General features: G+C 36.4%; 1 protein-coding gene across 1 annotated transcript; it reads left to right on the forward strand.

Moving 5' to 3' along the window:
• The first annotated feature begins 8624 nt into the window (after positions 1-8624).
• LOC117321645 lies at positions 8625-21571 on the forward strand. Its single transcript, XM_033876149.1, has 3 exons — positions 8625-8712; positions 11849-12424; positions 15426-21571. Exon 3 carries the CDS (start codon positions 15459-15461, stop codon positions 18900-18902), a length of 3444 nt encoding a protein of 1147 aa, XP_033732040.1. The 5' UTR covers positions 8625-8712; positions 11849-12424; positions 15426-15458; the 3' UTR covers positions 18903-21571.
• The last annotated feature ends 2388 nt before the right edge of the window (positions 21572-23959 follow it).

Below are 23959 nucleotides of genomic sequence, written 5' to 3' on the forward strand. Positions count from 1 at the left end.
TCATTAGGAAACATTTCCTTGTGAGATATTAAGGCAGACATCGTGATCTTATTGGGAAACATGCCCTTATGTAATATGAAGCCAGACATGTTCAATGTTCGCTGACACGCCTAGTGGTTCCGTTGTCACCACCCTGTTTCTCATTTGGAAGACGTCACTTTACCCGAATTTTACACATAGATTTACTCTGCGGATGTCGTCGACTTCGAAAAAGACCCTTACCCTTCCGGAACACTTGGTCATAAATTCCTTATAAAAAGCCTCCATACATATTTGTATCATGTTCACAATCATCTCAGTTTTATCGATAGTTAGAATTACAGTTTCGGTTGCATGTCGGTATTTTTTGTTTTGTTTTGTTTAGCTACGACCAGGTACATCATGTACAACTTGATTGATGCAATCTATGGAACTAATTGGTGTTTCTAAGTAATTATATCTTACCTCGGCTATAACGAGGAACTGGAAGCTCACTGATAGCTGGCTTTATCCAGGGTTCATAGCATCAGTATGTGTACAAATGTAATCTGGAACAATAGATAAAATTTAGTAAGAGAAGGGCTATTAGGTCATTTAAAAAATAACTATAGTGATTATAGTGGTAAACAGTGACTATATAGGTACATGCAGTGGGAGAGGTCCACAGAAATATAAATTAACTTTCAAGGTAAAATACATTTATCAGCGTCCCATGACTGATCAGTAAAAACATATTCATCCCGAGACGTATACGCATTTTTTTTTTAAACAGGGCAAAGTATTAACCAAATCTAAATCACTATGACTTTTTCTTTTTCCTTTGGCGGAGAAAATTATCTCTAGGAAACTATTGCAGCACGAAGTGTACTAGGTCCTAGGTAAATTATATTGAAGTCGTCATGTCACGATATCAAAAGGCGACTACTTTACGACACAGATAGAGCGATTCAAAAGGCGTATTTCTGCTAAGAGGGGTAATGTGAGGGATGGTACCTAAAACAAACGTCTGAAAGCATACCTTCGATTTATGGCAATAATAACGGAACTTATTGAAAGATCCTTGATCTTCTATTTCTAGATAGTAAAATCCCTGCTTCCACTTCCACTGTTTATTTTTACATTTACAATTAGATTCGATATTCAAGGCTTGCTCCTATCATGACAAGGTTCAAGAGATGTAGATTGAGGAACATGGGGTCGTTTTATAGTCGAATAGTCGACATCATGGTATCATTTGGAAATATATTTTCTTGTGCAATATGAGGTCAGACGTGATGCTGAAATGTCTAGCAGTTCCGTTGTCACCACCCTAGTTGATGAAGGAGAAGACACTTAATCATCTGGAACACTTGGTCTTATTCTTTTTTCAAATGCATCCATTCAAATTTGTATATTTATTTTTGTTCATGATATGCCGTCGTTTTATCCATTTTTAATTAGAATTACGGTTTCGTTGTTTTGTCGGTATTATCTGTTGTCGTGTTGTCGCGTGAGAATGCCACCAAGAATCACACAGGAAACAACACACTGCCTTTAACTTGATTTTTTGGGTTATCTCGTCAATTGCAATTTTTGATCGCAATAATGAAAAACAAAAAAAATAATTAAAAAACAGAATTAAGCAAGCAAACAAAACAAAACATGTTTCGGGGTTCAAAATGACAAAGGAGAAGTCACCTGGCTTAGAAAACTGTATGGCAAAAACAACAGAGAAAACAGCATTACAATTATTCCGTGTTTCCAACTACATGTAGATAATACAGGGGAAGTACTAACAATAATACAGACTTTAATTGAGACTGCATAAGTAATAGGTAAATAAGACTAAGCGTTCCGGATGAGAAAGCGTCTCCAGTTTTTTTCGTAGAGGACACCCGCCATACAAATCTAGGTCTTATCAAGGATTAGACACATTCTCAAAATGAGAATAGGGTGGAGGTAGTGGAGCCATTAGACACATCAAAAAGAAATAAAATATCCGAATGAGATCACGATGTCGAAAATAAAACTTTATGATCTTCACCAACCTGCAGCTCCCCTAATCTAGTGCTTTCAGAAATTTACATCAGTAGTAGAGATTTTGTCACAGAAATTGTGATAACTGGAACAAGTCCTTGATTAACGACTCGTCTGGGACATTTAAAAATCATAGGTAGGGGAAGCAGGAATATTATTAGCTTGAAATGAACAATTGATTAGGAAAGTGAAAGCAACACACTTATTATAAAGCTTAGTTGTAGTCTGTAGTGTCCTTGATTTCAAATTCTACATGATTTATCAACTCGGCATGGTAACTAAAATTTTCTAATGGTAATGCATCGTCAACTATATCGAGAAATGAGAAATCTTAGGACATTGTAACACTGTTTTTATGAACTCTTCAATACAATCAGCCAACAAAAACAATTTGGCAAAGAGACGGACGAGGTTCCTACGAAAAAGTCAACAGACTAGGTTAAAAGACGATTAATGAGGATACACCGGGTTTAGATAACAATATAAGGCATTGAGATCATAAAAAATAGAGAACGTGATGAAGGATGTCAAAGCCGAAGACATGAGTACTGGGGATAAAAAAAAGACAAAGGAGCCGAAACAATGACTAATATCAAAGATGGCAAAGTAGTCGAAACAATGTCTAATAATAAAGATGAGAAAGGAGTCGAAACAATGCCTAATAAAAAAGAGGACAAAGACACCGAAGTAAGAACCAGAAGAGTAAAGAGAATCTTTGAGAATACAAAAGGATGACATTAGAATAAGGAGTAAATAATCATACGGATGCATCCCTAAATGGGAAGGTGTCAGAACACGATTAATGAGCGTGTTTGGAACAACGAAACTATCAAGAAGAATACGAGTTCCGACATACTATAGTATTTAGATGGTATCATGCACATTAGGGGTCAACGGGTCCTTCAAAAAGACATAGCATATGATTTGCGACAATGAATTCAGAGGAAACTGAAAAAAAAATTATCTTCTGGGCGAAGGTATGCAATACACTATTGGGATGAAATCATGATAGGCGCACAATAACTACAATGGCTAACACATTAATATAAAAATTCGAGGAGACAACAAATGGACGTTACATGAGGATAGTGATGAAAACATAGGGAAGAAATCATGATCTATGGAGAGGAAAACACCATTTAGACAACGTCGATGAAAGAGAAACAACGCACCTATTGGAAATACAAATAAAAGAAAAAAGAATCGTATAGAACACATTAAAAAAGATAAACGACGCACTATTAAGACGACGTAAATAGAAACGACATGACGCATCATTAAAACGAAGTCAGTAAATGAGACATGGCGCATCATTAAAACGACGTCAGTAAACGAGACATGACGCATCATTAAAACGACGTCAGTAAACGAGACATGACGCATCATTAAAACGACGTCAGTAAACGAGACATGACGCATCATTAAAACGACGTCAGTAAACGAGACATGACGCATCATTAAAACGACGACAGTAAACGATACATGACGCATCATTAAAACGACGTCAGTAAACGAGACATGACGCATCATTAAAACGACATCAGTAAACGAGACATGACGCATCATTAAAGCGACGTCAGTAAACGAGACATGACGCATCATTAAAACGACGTCAGTAAATGAGACACGACGCACTATTTAGACGACGTCAGTAAAAGAGACAATTTTCATCAATTAGACGACACAAATAAAAGAAATCAATAAAGGACGTCGTATCAATGAAAATGCCAATTAATCAAACATATTTAGACAACATTTATGATACAGAAACGATGTAATATATAACTGATGTGGCACAATAAATGACACACGAAGCACCATTTAGACGACGTCAATAAAAGAGACGCGACCCACCATTTAGAGAAAAGACGCAAGTAAAAGAGTCATGATGCACTATTTAGACGACGTCAGTAATAGAGACATGACGCACTGTTTAGACGAAAGTAAAAGAGACACGACGCACTATTTAGACGACAGTAAAATAGACATGACGCACTATTTAGACGTCAGTAAAAGAGACATGACGCACTGTTTAGACGACAGTAAAAGAGACACGACGCACTATTTAGACGACAGTAAAAGAGACACGACGCACTATTTAGACGTCAGTAAAAGAGACACGACGCACTATTTAGACGACAGTAAAAGAGACATGACGCACTGTTTAGACGACAGTAAAAGAGACATGACGCACTATTTAGACGACGTCGCCGCACCGGTGACAATTTTAATAGAAAAAGGCACGATGTTTAATCAAGGCAACATTAATAATACAGAAACAATGTGCGATTTAGACGACGTCAGAATAAAGAATACACGACACAATATTTAGACGACTATTAAAAGAGACATGACGCACCATTTAAAACAACACGGAATACTGATATAGAACGAAACAGTTATTCCAGCTGAAAATCGAAACAACGGGGGCAAAACATGAACAGGCAAATCCACCATTGGAAAACTACAAGGCGAATGCAATCGAGAGGGAAGTAAGGGTCTTCTACTTAATCAACGATACCTTACATACAAATCTAGGTCACGACGACAACCTCCATACAAATCTAGGTCACATCGACGACACCTTCCATACAAATCTAGGTCACATCGACGACACCCTCCATACCAATCTAGGTCACCTCGACGACAACCTCAATGCAAATCTAGGTCACATCAACGACACCCTCCATACCAATCTAGGTCACATCGACGACACCTTCCACTCAAATCTAGGTCACATCAACGACACCTTCCATACAAATCTATGTCACATCAACGACACCTTCCATACAAATCTATGTCACATCAACGACACCTTCCATACAAATCTATGTCACATCAACGACACCTTCCATACAAATCTATGTCATATCAACGACACCTTACATACAAATCTAGGTCACATCAACTACACCCTCCATACAAATCTAGGTCACATCGACGACAACCTCAATACAAATCTAGGTCACATCGACGACAACCTCCATACAAATCTAGGTCACATCAAGGACACCTTCCATACGAATTTATGTAAAATCCAGCTGAAGTTACATTCTCAAAAAAGAACTAGATTGGTGGCGACGGTATCACTAGGTATTTCATCAAGCATCAAACACGTCTGATTGACATCGCACGAGGAAATAGAATATTTTCAAATGAGATCATGATGTTTGCCATAAAACTTCCCCTCGGTCATCGACAACCTGCATCGCTCGAAACCTTGTGTTTTGTTTATGTTTCCGTCGGTAGTCGACATTTGTCAAATCGTGAAAATGGGCGTAGGCCCTTGGATATGGACTCAAGTGAAACATGTAAACGTCGTAAGGAAGGGAAAGCAGGGATGTTACTATCTAGAAACGAAAAACTAACAGTTTGGAAATTGAAATAATCGCCCTAATCATAAATCTAAGTTGTTATCTGCACCTGTCGGTGGTTATATCAGTGAAGATCGAGATAACTGCGGCTGATGTTGAAGAGTATGGAGTTTATTTCATTTCAAGTTTCACATTGTATATCTGATGGGCAAGGTCGATACAGTTTTTGTTATCTAACGGTAACAGGTCGTCAATATACCTAATAGGTGAAATTTTCGTCTATTTTTGAAAAGAAAGCTGTCATCACAAGAGAACGGAAGCTTTCCTAAGTTTTGAATGGGGAATGAAAAAAATCAAACCTTTTGATAGAGGAAAAATTTTAAGGAGCGGACGTTCTCAAGATTAATCAAAATATCACTGGAAGCTTTCAAAATGTTCATGCCTTTAATTCCACTTCTGTTCAGTATCTCAATAGGAGTGTAGCCCTGACTCATTTGTTCCGATAATAGAAATAAGAAGTTTGGATAAAGGCTAAAACGAACAACTTCTCAAATTAGCTATAAAATGTTGTTTGTAAAGATACTTATGAAACCAGTATAAACACATCCTTCTCACTATCTGGAATTTTGAAAGATTCCAATACTGAAAAATGACCTGTCAGTATTTTGTCATTAGAAAAACCTACAATATGTATAAGTAGTGGTTATCAAGCAAGCCTGGATATGTTTTGCAATCAGGAAATGCAATTGTCTTTACAGATGAAGATCAAATTGTCACATTCCTTACCTGCAGACAATCAAAATCCACAAACCTGTCATGTGAATCTAGTGTGGTGTTGACAACGGAATAAAGAATTGCTTTGCTTTTTGTTTTACTTTCATTTTAGATTATACACTGTATATGTATTTAATCAACTGAAGTGACATGGCGTTCCATTTAGACAACAGGATGATAAGTATAATACTAAGCCTAGCACTCTAGTATAAATAAATGAGAGAATATGTTATGAGGAACAGACACAGAAGTTGTGATAAATTACCTATGCATTGCAATTCTAGACATGTCAGACGAATTCTTCAATTCATCTGTAATAATTCCATCGATATTAGAATGATGAAGTTCAGATGAATGACACAGAACATTATTTTGTGTAACATTTAAATGGTAGATATACATTGTTTTCGATATCTTGTCTTTCAATGAGCGGCTTGTAATACTGTCTAGCCGACGTTAGTTGTTCTTTCATCGATATAACTTTGTGATATGTTATCAAATACAACCGGAAGCTAAATATCAAGCCCAATCTGCTAGAACCGGCCAAACAACTTAAAGTTAAGGGTCAAAATTCCTATTCTTCGACTCTGCACGAAACACTGCCATTTTCACTATTTCTGAGCCCGTTGTTATAAAGGCGACTGCATTACCACATTAACAATGATGTGATATATATGCAAACAGGTCTTTTATTATTACCGTGTCTTCATGACGACACTTTTAATACCGTCACGCGCATGCATACATCTGAAAAAAAAGTCATTCCACAATTGTTGTTCAAATCAATGTTTTAATAAATCATATTTCATTTCAAACTAATAAATCACGTTCTGTAATCACCGTATGTGGTAAGGTAACAGAAAATACCGAAAACAAACTAGAAACACGAATTAAACATATATGTAATTATGTATCATGATTAAGAAACATTATTTGCTGAATTCTGTGCCAATAAGGAATGCTGACCTATGTTTTAACTAATTTGTATTGTTCTTTCTTCAACAAGTACAGAACATTCAGAGGTAAAGTAATGTAACGTACTTAATGGTATCTTAAATTTAGTTAGAATATACAATAGTGTCAAGTTAGTTATGATCATACAGATCATCATTATTTGTCAGGAAACCCGTGCTCTATGCTATACATCTTTATACTTACGTATTAAATGTGTGACGACCATCAAACGTGAGTGTGTAATCAAAACTTCTAGTAGACCTAGATTTCCTTATGTCAGTGTGTACATCAAAACTTCAAGTAGACCTAGATTTCCTTTTGTAGCTTTAGCAGGTATCTGATCGGAGAGACAAGACAATAATCACAACATATGTCCTAATATGGCATCAGCAGTACTTATCAAGACAATAAGAATGTAGAAAAAGAACGATTCTAGCTCGGTCAATCCGGGAAAGATGGAATGAGCAGATACGTTTTTAAAAATCAGTTTAGGTAGGATATCGACTTAAGGTCGACCCTTCGTTTGCGACTTCAAAATGCAGATTTTAACATCCCCGCGTGTTATAGCAATACCGAAAGAACAGACTGAAGTATTTCGATTGTGATTCTTAAAACCATGTACCGATATGGTCTGAAGAGTCGTGATATTATTACGACGTCGTAAGTCTGGAGGTCGCATATTCATATATCTATTAACGCATTTACAACATGGATAATGAGGCGATTGGGTATCAGAATTAATGAATTGTTCATCAAAATTGTATGGAAACGGAAAAGCAAACAATGAACTATGTTGATATATGAAATAATTATTGGAAGAATAAACAAATAAATCAATCCGCAACCGGTATGTAACCACGCATAGAGATGTAACCATTACTCCTAAAAGAAATACCGATTAAGTGTCATCAGTAAGCTGAAACCAAGTACATTTATTCAACGACACCAACACAGTGATTCTGTTATTTATCTTGTCTTCAATTCTGTAAAGTGTTTTGTGTCATAATTTCAGGAATCTACAGTATAACTGAACTGATTTAATGTAAAAGTTTGTATGCATCGATGTCAAATTATATCAATATTTACTCCAAATGTGAGTTTAATGATGTTTTATAGCTAAAAAGATCGATGATATGCTTTCTAGAACTTTCTGTTTTTAAGATTTCTCTTGGACTGTTTCGTTTTTCCGGCACGCCCGAGACGAATTCAATCCTTCTCGATCGTCTTATGCTGCTTCATGAAATACAGACATTTCTTTATATTTAATGTACGAAAACAGACAGATTACCGGGGCCGATAATGAGTAAAACATGCGATGATTGACCAATGTCAGAGTTGTTGCGAACATTTGAAGGGATTATTTTCGAGTGAGTAAACAGTCTAGCTAATTGTATACGGATATAGACTACAAAGCTGGTTTATTTATCGTACTAAAATAGCATCTATTGTACTGAAGATATAAACACCATATAGTGTTTTCTACCACAGCACCATGGTTGTTCGGCAATCCGGTCTAACTGCATCATATTAATATTCTATTTACCAACGTAAATAGTGAAAGGTACGCGTAGTATTCTTACGCGAAACCGGAAGTTAGCTTTTGTATCCACCATGATGAATACTGAACACTGCGAGGAAACGAATGAGATGGTACATTGATTTTTGAGGAGAACAGGTTAGTTGTTATCTGTATGACTCGTATTCACCACTTGGCCACCACCGCTTGTCAACCGAGTCATTGGATCGTTTCACCTACCGCTTTAGTCAACTTACTTACTCATGACCACTATATAATGTTGTGCTGAACGATGTTTTGCTAACTTTATTTTCCAATATGCATATTTTATTTAAGTTCGAGCAGTTGTAATAAAGTGTTAGTTAAAACATTATTTTTTTCTCATTGAGATCATTTAGATTTCACCCTCCCGATCGGTAGTTTCATCCAGTGACTTGTTTACATGGGATGTGTATTGTCTACACTCGGTCCACGGTTCAGCGAGTCTAGGGACATGTGGTAATGTTGACATTGGTTTCAGCATTTCTGCTGTGTCTTTACCTTCTTGTGTTGCTTTATTTTGATGTTATACAGTGATTCGCATCTAATATTAGATTCAGTTTGATGGGCGCTTTTGTTTTATAGAGTGTGCATAGAGAACGACTATATGCGCTTAGTTGTTTATCTCAGGATTACGGTAGCCATTTCGAGGCTCTGCTGTAGTGTAAAACGTGATCCGGAAAACGGACACTGCGTTCCGGGTTTGTCATGAGGTCGCGGCGGGTCAATTTATACTTACTGAGTTATATTGTATGAAGTACTTCCACGTCAGATTTTTTTTTGCAGTGTTTACATTTAGAGTTGATCTTTATGTATAAAGTGGATGTCAATATCCGCCAAACCAAACTTAGGGTTTGATTGATAATTGTTGTTGATTGCTCTTTTGGTTGTTGTTTGCCTTTATGTACTGGTTTAAATATAAAAGGTGCATCAAGGTTATTTCTCAGAGATGTTTCAGGAAAACAAATAATTTAGAAGAAATTATAATTTTTTTTTTTATGATATTACTATTATATAGACTTTTCCCTTTGTTTCCCTGTCACCTGACGTATAATTAGATTGAACATTTATTAATAAAAGTGTTCATTACTATTAGTTTAATTAATGGAAAACTAAAAATGCAAATTTTATTTACGATCAATAGCATGTCGAAACAAATTACACAAGTTAATATCAAATTCTGTGTATTATAAAAACTGGATTTGGAATATTAACATTGCATCATTAGAAAAATTAAGACAATATTGATGGATTAGAAAAATAGATATAGGCATTCTGCTATTTTACAGAATATCAGAAATGATATAAATCACCATGGTCTAATAAAAAGTACTGAAATCTAAGTGAATAAACAAATTGACGAAAATGATAATTATATACATACATCATGTACATAGATCAAATGAAAAAAAGTAATATAACATGTGCTTTTGAATGCGACTGGTATCTAAATTAAGTATATTATAAAAACCGTATTTCATGAGAAATTTGAAGCAAGCTTTTCCCCTGAGAGAATATGTAGCATTGATGATGATAGCAAAATATATTTCATTATTTATTGTAAATAATAATAATAAAAATGGTAAAGAATTTTAGGCAGAGTAACAAGATGTAACACTATTCCAGACATGGAAACCTGGTTTAAGAGTTAAAAGAAAGCTGCTACACGGTAAAAGATGACATTTTATTTGATTTTCACTGTGGAATATAAGATATCTACAAATATTATAATCACTTGATGAACTGGATTTTTTTTTTTTTTTTTTGCGATTGTGGGTCTCTTCATTAATATAATTTGAACTGAAAAATGTATTTTAAGTCATTGGTTGCTTCAGCTTTTGTGAAATACATGTATCTACAGTTCCACTGTAGTTAGAATAACGAATTGAGTTGAAATTGTCCATAACGTTTGTACGTACCACACACGTATACATGTATACTTAGTAAATAGTGACTGCTGGAATTACCGGATTGGTAATGGATACAACAGAATAAAATATAAGCATAATCATATTTTGTGTATTTTTATTGATATATTTACCACTAGATGACAACGTCAATACATAATCTTACCAACAGTAGTTGAGCATTACATATACATGTACATGTACCAACTTATAAAATTAGCAACCGGCGCATTAATAACGCCAAGTCAGTGAAGCACACCGCAGTTGTGGGAAAACAACTAGACGGACAGTTTATATTTTGTATTCTCATGATATTAATTTACATAAAATATATGTATAATATTGATTATTTTTGTCTGGTTTTCTATTATCTTACGCACTATTTTTGTTTACGCGGAACAACATGACAGAGCTTCATTAACTTTTCCTTGTTCAGTTGACACTATCAGCCCATAACTGTCAACTTAAAGCAGGTTTATGCTTAGCTATTATTGTACATGGTTTATATGTGTGTATGATGTCACGTCTAATGGAATACGTACTGATGTCAATGACGTCACTTCTCTTATATTTCCTGTTGTTAAGGGTGAGAATTTGAGGTACATGAAAATGGAATGACATAAGGTCATAAACTCGTGGTATTTGGTAAGCAGTCTTGATGGTAAAGAGTGCTTCAAAATTTGTGAAAATAAATACTCTATTCCATGTTTGTGCGTCAGGATATATATAAACAATGGTATGTGTGTCATATCAAATTATCACTCGCGTTATAATTCGCTATTGATATGGTAAACTGAATGGTAGTAAATGCTCTTTCGTAAGAATCGAATATCTCTACAGAACTAATGTTTCCTGTTGTTAAGGGTGAGAATTTGAGGTACATGAAAATGGAATGACATAAGGTCATAAACTCGTGGTATTTGGTAAGCAGTCTTGATGGTAAAGAGTGCTTCAAAATTTGTGAAAATAAATACTCTATTCCATGTTTGTGCGTCAGGATATATATAAACGAGATCCCCTGACATCCCACACCAAACCTATATGGGAGTGTGTACCGACAGCAGTCTCAGTGCTAACCATTGTAACTAAACAGCATATCATCCGCAAACAGTATGCGGAAGAAGTTCCGAAGTAGTAACAACAAATAACAACGACAAGAATGTTCATGGAGATAAATTATTTCACATCATATATTACCTACATAATTTCGACTCGGTCAAATTGATTCGAACATCGCTTTATAAGAAAATTAAGTTCAATGGCGTAGTTTTCATCATGATAAAGAGTAAATCATAGAGCATTAGTGTCTATTGCATTGATGAACTAAACAATTATTATTTGACTTTCAGGTCGTTATTTTGAGCTACATAAACTGAACGGGCCTAACATTAACAGAGCTAGACGTTCACGAAACGGGAAGATCATCGTCTGACGGAGCGTGAGGTTCGCCGATACATCTGACTGAGCGGGAGGTTCGCCGATACGTCTGACTGAGCGGGAGGTTCGCCGAAACGTCTGACTTCCGCCGATACGTCTGACTGAGCAGGAGGTTCGCCGATACGTCTGACTAAGCGGGAGGTTCGCCAATACGCCTGACAGATCGGGTGGTTCACCGATACATTTGGCAGAAGGGAAGGTTCGCTTGCCTATACGTTTGACCGAGTGGGAGGTTCGCCGATACGTCTGACCGAGTGGGAGGTTCGCCGATACGTCTGACCGAGTGGGAGGTTCGCCGATACGTCTGACCGAGTGAGAGGTTCGCCGATACGTCTGACCGAGTGGGAGGTTCGCCGATACGTCTGACCGAGTGGGAGGTTCGCCGATACAAATTTTGCAGAGTCGCAAGTACAGCAATTCCATCGGTATGCCAGAGCCGGAAGTAGCCAAACCACAGGCCTGGTAGATCCAGATACTAGAACTTCGAGGTATGTGAACTACATTTGTATTATAAAACCATTAATCTGATTTGTTTCTGCATGGGTGAAGTTCATTACACAATATTCGTTTAATATCAACTGATTTTATATAAAAGTAAGATAATGGTTGGTTCCCGCGGGAAGAATTTCCAGGAAAAAAATCACACAAATGTACGCATTATTAGAAATATCGTCTGTTCGTTTGCGTTTGTCAGTTTGGTAATTAGATTCAAACAAACTCCTAATTTCACTTTATTTTCAGTTTTTCTTCTCCCAAAACTAGCTCAAACTTTTGCATATGAATAAAGTGAGAGTAAGTTAGTGTATTATATATTTTATAGTTGTAAATGTTAAAAGATACATACAGATGTCGAAAAATTGGCAAAGTCACTCATTCATTAAATTCGCCAAAATATGGCAATTCTATTCACAAAATATCGCTTTTAATAAAGTGTGAACCCATTTGAGCGTAATATTTGAAGTTGGAATAGTTTCATACGTTTATGTATTACATGTTGTATAGTAATATCAATTAAAGGACACTTTATATTAGTCATGGATGCTTTTTTATAATTCAAGTGAAATCGACAAAATATGATTATGTCCGTACAGAAGAATCCGCAGTCAATAGTTTATATAAATATCTGCTACGTAGTCAATGTCCGATATGGTCAGTAAGTTTGGGGAATGCCCATGCCAATTAGAGCGATACTGCAAATATAGTGCTACATGTTGCGCCCTATGGCGGGAACAGAGTTTGTTGTAAACATATCAACGCGATGGAAGCACAGAGTGACGACAAGGTAGATATGATTTCACGTATACTTATTTCTTCGGATTTTGATTTAACAACATGCGTGGCAAACGATGTTTTTGTGAAGATTTATCTTAGACCCTTTGCGTTATAGTGAAATGTTGACGCCACCGCCACCAAGAAAGTATCACACTAGTCTCACTAATTTGATTTATGGATATTCCTTGGTTTGCATGTTTAATTTTGGAATTTGTCGGAAAACAAGATGGCCGACAGGCGGCCATTTGAATTTAGACAGTTGCAGGTTGTTATCGTTATTTCTCGGGCAGTTCTTAGTTGGATCTTTCTCAAATTTTATTTGTTGAGTAGTTTTGCATGTTCAGTGTTTATACTGATCGGTGGCAATTTTTGTCTCGTCTGTAACGAAGTCGCGAAGCAAGAATACCAGTATACGTATGGCGTTGCTTTTTTCGGCAGTGACGGCGCGTCGTCAACATTTCACTTCAAAGTTTTGATTTTAGATCCATTACTCAAAATATAATTTACAGATTATCCAGAATATATGGTCCAGTGACTCTGTAACTTTAAGACACTGGGAATCTGAATTTTATAAAGGTTTATGTTTCGCTCAGTTTCTCAAGAGTATAGATATTATTCCAACTTAACAAGGAATGTAGTAGCGTTGTAGTATAACATCTCGACACCTCACAGATTATGTGAATTTTATTTTCTGTTGTATTGTTTGGTTAAAACCTTAGATTTTTAGAAACTGATATAGTATTTCTTCTCCAGGCCATTTGTCTCAAATTATATATAATTCGTTTATAGTCAAAATTGAATACATTCTATCATACATTCGATGTATTTCTTCTCACTTTTCAGAAAGAGAGAGAGAGATGTCTGGGGTAAAATTGTCATATTAAGGTGAATTTTGAGAATTGGTAATTTTGCGAGATATTTGTTTTGCAAATGCAATGCATCAATGTTTACACATGACTGTTTTTAAACATTTACAGGGTACTTCCATACTATGAAATTGAGGTTATTTTTGGAAGAAGTAATGATATTTTCGTGAATTTGTAGTTTGCTTGCAACTTATATATGCTGACACAGTGAGACAAGCGCAAAGCGGCCGAGACATATGATTCTTACGAATTTTGACAGTTGAAGTTTGTTACTGATATTTCTGATAAATTCTTCATTCATGTTTTTACATACATAGAAAATAAAACATTATTCAGTTGAAGATTACAGTATAAAGGTAGTTATGAGATCACTCCTTATAGAATTTTGACTAAGTGTAATAATGTTGACTTATGTAATCTGTTAAATACATTATCAATTTTCGTATTGCAGTAGATGAAGTATGCTATAATTTTTCAGAATGTTCTTTAGGGATCTTTCTCAGATTTCATGTGTAGGTTACTATTATTTTCAATTAAGGATGATGCAAAGCGTAGAGAAAAGATCAATCTTACATAGACCCAATTAAAATCATTCAATGGTGGGTACCAATATCTCTATATGGTCTCTTTATATGGTTTCGTTTAGTTGAATAGTCTTGCACTAAAATTGAATTGTGTTAATTTATTTTTGATATTCTTTCCGTGGAGCTCATGTTAGATTCATAGAGAATACACGGTCAGTGTCTTAAAATATAAGCTGTATTTTGGCGATGGTAAAAAAAGACAAAACTTATATTTTAAGACACTGAAAGACACATCAAAAATAAGCATTTTGAAGTGAAACAGTATCAACAATATCCCAAATATGTTCGCCTTTTAAATGTTGTTTCACTTGGAAGTAGGTCTGTCGAATTGACGCACGCTAAGTTTAAAAAATACAGCTGTTTTCCGTCACTGCCGTACACAGCAAAAATATATTTGGTGGGTGTATTCCGACAATGCAGTGCCAGTTGCAGGATAAAACGTTGTATAATCGTTAACAAGGATTTTTTCCTGAGGAATTGCAGCTGATAACAGATCTGTCAGCGTTACGTATAATGCGGCTTCATATTGTGACGTCACCGTTGAAACAATAGAAACATTTACTTACCTGCAGTGTTATTGAACGTGTGTTAACTCAATTGATGCAATTGGTTGTATTAAAATTCGATGAACTGACCATGTGATAATATATATAACATGTTTATCTACTTTCGTCTATTTGTAGACTGACATTGAAAATAATCAAATGGTAAATATTGGTGTATCAATGTAATATCGAGGTAATATTGATATTTCTTTTGTGTTTCAGGACCTTAAGCATATCTACTGTTGTATCGCACGAATGGAGGCTGAAACCAGCGAACCTGGAATGGTACCTCTTATTTATGACAAGAGTGAGTCTGGAGAACCGGATACTGAAACACAGATAGATGGCGGTGGCGAGAACTATTCCAAGGGCCCAGAAATTCAGACAGATGGTTCTAACGAACCAGAAATGGAAATACAGATAGGCGCCGTGTTTTCACTCGCATCTATCGATGGAAACAAACAAAACGAGACATTGGAATCAGAGTCCTTTGATTCCCAACGGACTTCGTTTACAGGATCTACCGTATCGGCAGTTTCGTTAAGTGGATCAACCGTATCGGCAGTGGAGGATGATAAATTCAACAGTAGTAAGTCAGATGAAAGTTGTGTAACGAATGGAGAAATAAGTGCTGACAACAGTATGTGTTCCGAACATGTAGTTTCTGAAACTGGCCATTCCAGTCCGGACCATCATCCAAGGGACAGTACAAATGATTACTCGGTATCTCCGGCTCGTCCGCTGTCGCCTCTACTTAAAGTTGATATGAGTGCTAATGATACGACGGGTTTGAACGAAAGTATAAAAGAGTCACTACCTCTCCAATCCGTAAAACATTCCTTCAAGAAGACAAAGAAAACAGTCAGCTGTTCTGAAAACAAAAACATTATCACGAGTAAGAATTTCAGCTATTGTTACGTAAAATTATTCGATGTTTTGAAGCATAGAGTTGTTAAACAAGAAGTTATAAAAATGGCAAAGAAAACTGAGACAGACAGAGAAGTTACAACACAGGAGCTAAAACAAGCACCGAAAATTCCTACAAGGAAATTAAAAAAGAAACCAGCCAGACTTACATTGAGGAAGAAGAAAAAGAAAAACCTTAATAAAGAAAAAGTTCCAACTGAAGCTACGTCTAGGAATGACGCTCACCAATCAGATGCAACTTCAGACCAAATACCTATTAGACCTAGCAGAAAGAGGAAGTTCAACCATAACCTCTTCACAGACGCTGTTGTGTTTGATAGTCGAGGTATAAGTAATTTTGAGGATCACGTTATTCAGAAGCAAGAAGAGGAAGACGTCAAGGGCCGCACAGCTCCGACATATGGATTCCGAGGAAGTCGCCCGCAAGTGGCTAGGACTAAAAAGAAACTAAGTCGTATTAGAAGAGAAGACATGCCATTTATTAGTGTTACACTCGACGCTGAAAAAGTCAATAGGATTGATAAATCCAAGTTAGATACTTCCAAAAAGAAAGTTAGTATTCCTATTTCATATCTTCTGGATAGAAAAGTTCGCTTATACCACAATCTGCTAAAGACTACTAGTGGCAGTTTCCGCATCTTGAAGAACAGGTCGAAGAGCAGTTTCCTAAAATATGCTGAAAAAGCCATGAGGAAAGCGAGATTAAAGACAGATTCTAAAACAGCAGATAATTCAAAATCAACAGTAAAAACGGAGGTCGAGGAAGGGTTGTCAAAGAAGAAGAAGAAAAAGGAGGAAACGTCGGCAGTTATTAGTCTACCTGCGGACCGTCGGCACCAACAGATGATGACAAGTGATAATGACAAAGGGAATTTTGATACGTGGGCTCCGTTATGGTCAAAGAAACCAAATTTATCAAATCCAAATTCGCTAGTTCTACCAGTAAATGTGAAGAAGGAACCAGGAACGTCATGTTTTGACGAGAATAAGAACACTTTTGCCTCTGACGAAGGTAGTGTTAGTCTTACCGGGAGATATAGAAAACCCAGTAATAAGTACAGCTCATTCATCACGACTTTCGATCGGAATTGGCACTTGCCAAAAATGTCGGATAAAACTTCAGTTAAATTAGAACAACCTTATATAGAGATGGACATAGCTGCAGATGCAGAAGCGATTGTTCGTCAGCAAAGACTGGGTAAAGTGTACAAGTTGTCCGATGCTGACAAGAACGACGATTCTGTTGAGATGAATAATTGGCACAGACGCAATCCAAACATAGAAAAATCACCAATATCCTCAGCAACAGTTGTCGAAAGTCCAACGTCGTCTTTTCAGAACAACGGCCAATCCATTCCCGTTAAAATGCCAAGCGCAACAACTGGAAATTCTACAAGAAAAATATTACCGAAAGATGTTTTAAAACCGGTTAAAACTAATCCGGCCTTGGCGATGAAACCGCTGCCAATGACTAATACATGTGAAAATTCTAGTCTGTACAGGAGTACTGTCAATGAACTTGCCAGAGTACAAAATACAAAGAAGTTTTTCCAATTGCGCATTGGCGAAAAAATGGTGTTGATACCAGCTGATGGTGGAGATCTCGTTCCGAAGGCATATGTAATAGATATAGCAAAACATCCTTTCCCCATGAAGACAAATACAGAAAAAACTCTTAAGGGGGAGACAGGTGTGCTACCTCCCGTATCAACAGACTATGTTGCTTCTTTATTTAAGAAACCTTCCAATCAAGCCAATATTAAAACATCTGACGAAGATGTAAGTGGGAAGCTGACGGTAGACACCGGGGACTTCTCGAAACAGACACTTTCCTCTCCACCACTATTGTCGCCTCATGTCGAGCCTACTAGTTCAATGTACTCGCACTCTAATCACAACCCACCAGTGTTAAGTCCCAAAGGATTACCTAGCCCAGAAAAAACATGTGAGGACGCAAAACCGCCAATTTTGTGTCAGGAACTTGGTTCTTGTGAGGGTACGAGCCCCAATTCAAGTCACATGAAAAGTATTCTCCCGAAGTTACATCAGAGTCACACCCCAGGAGAGGATTCTGCTAGTGGCTGTCCGAGTTTACCAGCATCTGCCGATGGGCATCCGCCTCACCTTACCCTCGTTAGCGACGGAAGCCACTCTGAAACCATTGTAGTCAAGAAAGAACCTGCTCATCTCAGGAATTTTGATGTTGGTGAAAGTACAAAAGACAACTTGCCCAGGAAACCAAACATCACAACGCAAACAACATGCTCTATTTCTAATGTTTACAATCGGACCGTTCCTTTAACTCCAAACAATTCTATTTCGTCAGAAAGTAGGTTTTCATGTACAGTCAATACAGTCGGTGGAAGTGGCACAGCGACTGCATCAAGTGAAAACAGTGGTCCGCTTTCAGTTGCGGGATACAGCGCGCCATCTTCTTCGTCAGGTAGTACCAGTCAGGCATATCCTAAGGATCCGGCATGGCCCTCTTCTTCAAAGGAAGACGAGGTTACGCAGAAGTCTTCTTTAGACCCATCGTTTGCTGCAACAGGAAACATCCTAGATAACCCGCAATCTAACGTAGGTGCTGAAGATCCAGGTCGTGAGCGAGACATATTTGGCATCAAAACAGTCACCCATGTCCCAGCTAACGAAACTATGGTACAGGAAAGAATTCGAAAACTTCGGGAAAGGTTACGAGAAACGCAAGCTGATTTAGACAACGTCCGGAAAACATTTCGAATCAAGAAAGAGAATATTGAGGATGACTATTAAAATCATAAAGTAATTATATGAGAGCGGTAAGATAAGATTTCCTTCATGCGTCCATGTTGAGGTAAAACGGTACTCTTATTGATGAACATGGATATTATTTCCCCTTTTGGTTAAGAGTTCATATAGTTATAAGTATTATTAGTGGAATTAGAGCCCTATAAAAATGGTGCTGTATCATATCATCTATAATATGCAGATAATAATTATGTTAGTTCACGTGTGGAGGTTCGGTAATGTTATTGCATCAAATCGCAATTTACAATGTAATTGATTTGTATAAATAATTAAACATCAAGTAGGTAAACGCCACACCGAAACAATACTAAGTAACCCGGTTAGTATCTTACTTTAATTTAATAACACAGGACTGCTTGTAAACCCGATCGATGTTTCAAAGGCCAAAATCCAGTTGTAAGCATATGTACATTTTGTAAATATGTTTATAAAGACATTTCAGTTTTGATTTTATAAAAATGTAATGATAACCTGCCTCGCTACATCAAGTTGCCATTGGGCGTCATCTTCCCTTTTTTGACGCTATATATATTAGGATTTTCCCCGCGAGACGTTCTATTTCCTGTAGTACAGTAGTACGATTTCTATTGCTATGTAGTGATTTAAGGATGCTAAAGCTGAAAGTGCATGTTATTTTTAGTTTTTATTTTAGAATTATGAGAACATTTTCCAAGGGTGCTTCATTAGAGAGAACAGCGTCTATTTTATGTTAAGTAATTTTCTTCTCATTATAGGCAGATCGGTCCTCGTCAGTGTACAATTGGGTCTTACCAGTTGTAAACATATCCCGTATCCTTACCAAGTTTTTATTATTCTAAAATGTAATGGATGTGATGTCAATGTGAAGTCGAAGCTCGACATAATCCGCCTCGTAGTGTAAGGGCCTGACATAGATGGGTAACAAAGTAAAAACATAATTTATGTCCTGTAATTTGGCACCCTAAGGACATGTCTCATCCTGAAAATTTACAGGCATGAAATAAGCTGCAATGACAGTTTTGATATGTCATATTTGAGAGAAGAAATGTATCTTACCGATGTTTTATTTTGTTTGTATTTAAACAGTTACCACTGGTGTTTTATGTACTATACATTTGACATTATGTATGTAGAAGTTTCACTCCACCCCAGAATTGCCATTTTTAAAGCTGGCTTAAATATTTAGTGATCTCAACCTTTGAACTTTCAAATGTATTTCATATGTTTCAAGCTACATTTTAGTTAAGTGTATATATTTGGTACATTATTTCATATCCATACGATGTAATAGGAAAAGTTCGCAGTAAAACTCCATTGTTTTTTTTTATTAAAACCAATATAAAAGGTGATTTGCTGAAATTGTTATTCCAATAAATGACATGGTATATGACATGGCTCAAAAGTCAGTCAAATGTGAGAAGATAGAAAGAATGGTGTACTTATCATGCAGTAATCAGAAGATAGAAAGAAGGTTGTACTTATCATGCAGTAATCATGCAATCTACATTGTATTCTACCACGTTTGCTAAATTAAACTACAACCGGAAAACCATATGGATTGGACTGCTAAATCGATAGAAGGGACGAGGGATATTTCTAAATAAACACCATATCTAGCGTTACTTGTTTGTTTGATGTGTATTAAGTTCAGAAAGGAACATTAGCTTGGCCTATATTAAAGTTAGTCTGTGTTCCTTGGGTTTTAATTTGAAATCATGGTACGACATACAAAAACGTTTGATATCTGCTGTGAAATTGCGATTTGTTGTTGTAAATAACTATGTTCCTATTTGATAACTGTAATCGGACCTGAATATCCCAAGTTTTATCAACATTCAGTAGCGTAAGGAAACTCCTTGAATTTCCCATAGAAGAGCATTACAAAATTAACGGATAATTCCTTAAGATTTTTCCCTTTGATCCTATAATACTTCAATATTTCAAGGAATTTCCTTAAGTTAAGGATCAGTTGATGAAACGGGGTCATAGAGAGTGATCTCGATTTCATGATCAAGGTTTACATTGATATGGGTGGCATGTATTGATATATATATATATACAGATCTATAGGAGAGACTGACATTCATTATAGATCTACTGTATCTAACTCTCAATCTGCATTGAATGATGGCAATACCTTGTGTGTCCTACCACGTGACTGAGTGTACATGTGTCGATATGCCTAATTAGTTGGTATGTCAAAACATCAGTGTACAAGACACACAGGATATAAGTACCATTTAAAACAAGTTGAGAGTTAGAGTAGAGCCAAAACGAATTAAACTGCACCAACCGCTGTTTCGTCCTTCAATTACTGATTATCCATCATCTACTTGTAAAGGTCAGTGTGACAGGTCAATTTGGTCAGACTTCATTGTCATATTCTGGAGTATGTATCATTACGTTAGGACTAGTGTGGTCCACATAATGTCCACGTCCATAAAGGAGTTTACTCTCCAACTACACTTTATTGTATTTAATATCATCATAATTCGATGCAATTACTGTAATGCATTAAAAGTTGAAATTGACAAGGAAATAATTTTATCATTTGCATTGTAATATATAGTTTATCATCAATGTAAGGAACATGTGTAATAAAACGGCGGAGTTTTGTTTAAAAGTTTGTATGGTGATTTTTTGTTATAAATTTAATAATTGTATGCGCCCTATTGTGTTGTTTGTTTGTGGTTAATTTCTTTACACCAAGTTAGGGTAATCTTATGATGCAATGAAGTTAGTTAGGTGTGCTGGAATCAACATGTCCGTCAGCCTGGCACATTCAAGATGGTGGTGGTTTGACATTGAAAATATCACGATGGCATTGATGATTTTGATGCTAGCGAAGATGGTATATATGATGTGGTTCCATAGAGCAATAGAGCAACGATCAGCTAACAACAAACGTGATGTACGCATTGTACCGGGAGCTACAATGATATCGATATTGTCAAAATATACTTCGACCAATCAGATCATATACAGCCATTTCCCCCGTCACAAAGCGGGAATAGCATTAAGTTCGTAAAGTACACATACATGTATATATCAAAGTTGAACTGAATCGTACGGTATCTATCCGGACATGACAAACGTAATCGTGATTCTTACTCAAAATCGATAAAACGAGTGCAACTATTCAACATATGGAATCAGGTTGTCCGTCCGTCTGTAGACGCATTTTGTCCGGACAACTCCTCCTAAACCGCTAGGCTGATTCTAATGAAACTTCACACACGTATTAATGATCATGTATAGATGTGCATGCCACTTTCTTTTTCTCAAAATTATGGTTGCTATGGCAACTGATCACTATAAACAGGTTTCCTGATAAGAACCATAACTTTAAGTTTGTCCGGACGACTCCTAAACCGAAGGGCCGATTTCAATGAAACTTCACACAAATAAAGAGGACTATGTGTAGATGTGCATGCCACTTTAGTTTTCTCAAAATTATGGTTGCTATGGTAACTGGTCACTATAAACAGGTTTTCTGATAAGAACCATAACTTTTAAGTTTGTCCGGACAACTCCTCCAAAACCGAAGGGCCTGATTTCAATGAAACTTCACACAAATAAAGAGGAATATGTGTAAATGTGTATACCACTTTCTTTTTCTCAAAATTATGGTTGCTTTGGCAACTGGTCACTATAAACAGGTTTTTTGATAAGAGCCATAACTTGAAGTTTGTCTGGACAACTCCTCCAAAACCGAAGGGCTGATTTCAATGAAACTTCACACAATTATAGAGGACTAGTGTAGATGAGCATTCCACTTTATTTTTTCTCAAAATTATGGTTGCTATGGCAACTGGTCACTATAAGAAGTTTTTCTGATAAGAGCCATAACTTTGTTTGTCCAGACAACTCCTCCTAAACCGAAGGGCCGATTTCAATGAAACTTTACACAAATATAGAGGACCATGTGTAGATGTGCATGCCACTTTCTTTTTCTCAAAATTATGGTTGCTTTGGCAACTGGTCACTATATTACTGGGTTATCTTAGTTGGCCTCTAATTATCAGTTCCAATTCACCATTGACGCTGCAGATTGCGGGGGTATTAGTCAGCCATCCTGGCGACAGTTCTAGTTTAATCATCTAAATGATAGCACAAGTTATTTCGAGACGCTATATAATCATTCGGCAAAAGGTCTGTAGTTTAGTTTGAATATTTCATTGGAAATTATTTAGCAAAAGGATTGGGCACAAGTTATTGCAACTTCTGTATAAACGCAAAGGGATATATTTGTGTTCGTAGCGCCATGAACAATAACTAAAAAGTGACCAAAGAAAAGCCACTCCCTGGGAGCCATTTTTGTTCAGTCGGCAAACAAAAGTCGCATTAAGGTATGTTGTGATATTACACATCGTTATACCAAATTAGAATGAAATATCACTTTCTAAACTATGGTCATGTGTTATAATGCATAAATACTTCGGACGAAACATAGCAATACAAATGTATCTAAATTGTGACCAATCCGATGCCAATCGATGAGGTCCACTTTAATCTAAAAATGGAAGTCGCGTTGATATTCATACTAAATTTATTTCAAATTGAACAATATCGGACGATGCTTAATTTCTCAACATTATGTTATGCCTCCTATTGGTTTCTTTGGTAACCGTTTGAAAAATCATGTTATTGTCCGTTGAACTCCGTTTTAAGAAGAAAGTGAACAAAAGCAACCTTTCCCCATAGCAAGCGCCAAAAAATCTTTATGAAACATCACTACATATCACAAAAACGATGAAAACAAAAATATGATTTATATGAATATGATGGAAATTGGAACTATACTGTATTCCTTTTAAATTATATTGATTGCAATTTGTATTATCGTTTTACCTTTTCTCAGTTCTGCACACCAGAGGCTTTCCAACCATAGAATTAGACAAATTGATCTAACTGATAATGATAGAGAAAACGACAGACCCTATATGTAAGCTGTAACGTTCCGACATCAGGGTACCCTATACCATGGACCAGGTGGCCACACCAGAATATCTCATCTGGGAGCGTTATTCCTAACCAACACCAGTGCTAGCTGACAAAGGTCA

The sequence above is a fragment of the Pecten maximus genome, chromosome 2 (genome assembly GCF_902652985.1).
Source record: "Pecten maximus chromosome 2, xPecMax1.1, whole genome shotgun sequence".
NCBI classification, from domain to species: Eukaryota; Metazoa; Mollusca; class Bivalvia; order Pectinida; family Pectinidae; genus Pecten; species Pecten maximus.

Coding starts and splice junctions, on each gene's coding strand:
- LOC117321645 (XM_033876149.1), top strand. CDS start 15,459: ATGGAGGCTGAAACCAGCGAACCTGGAATGGTACCTCTTATTTATGAC.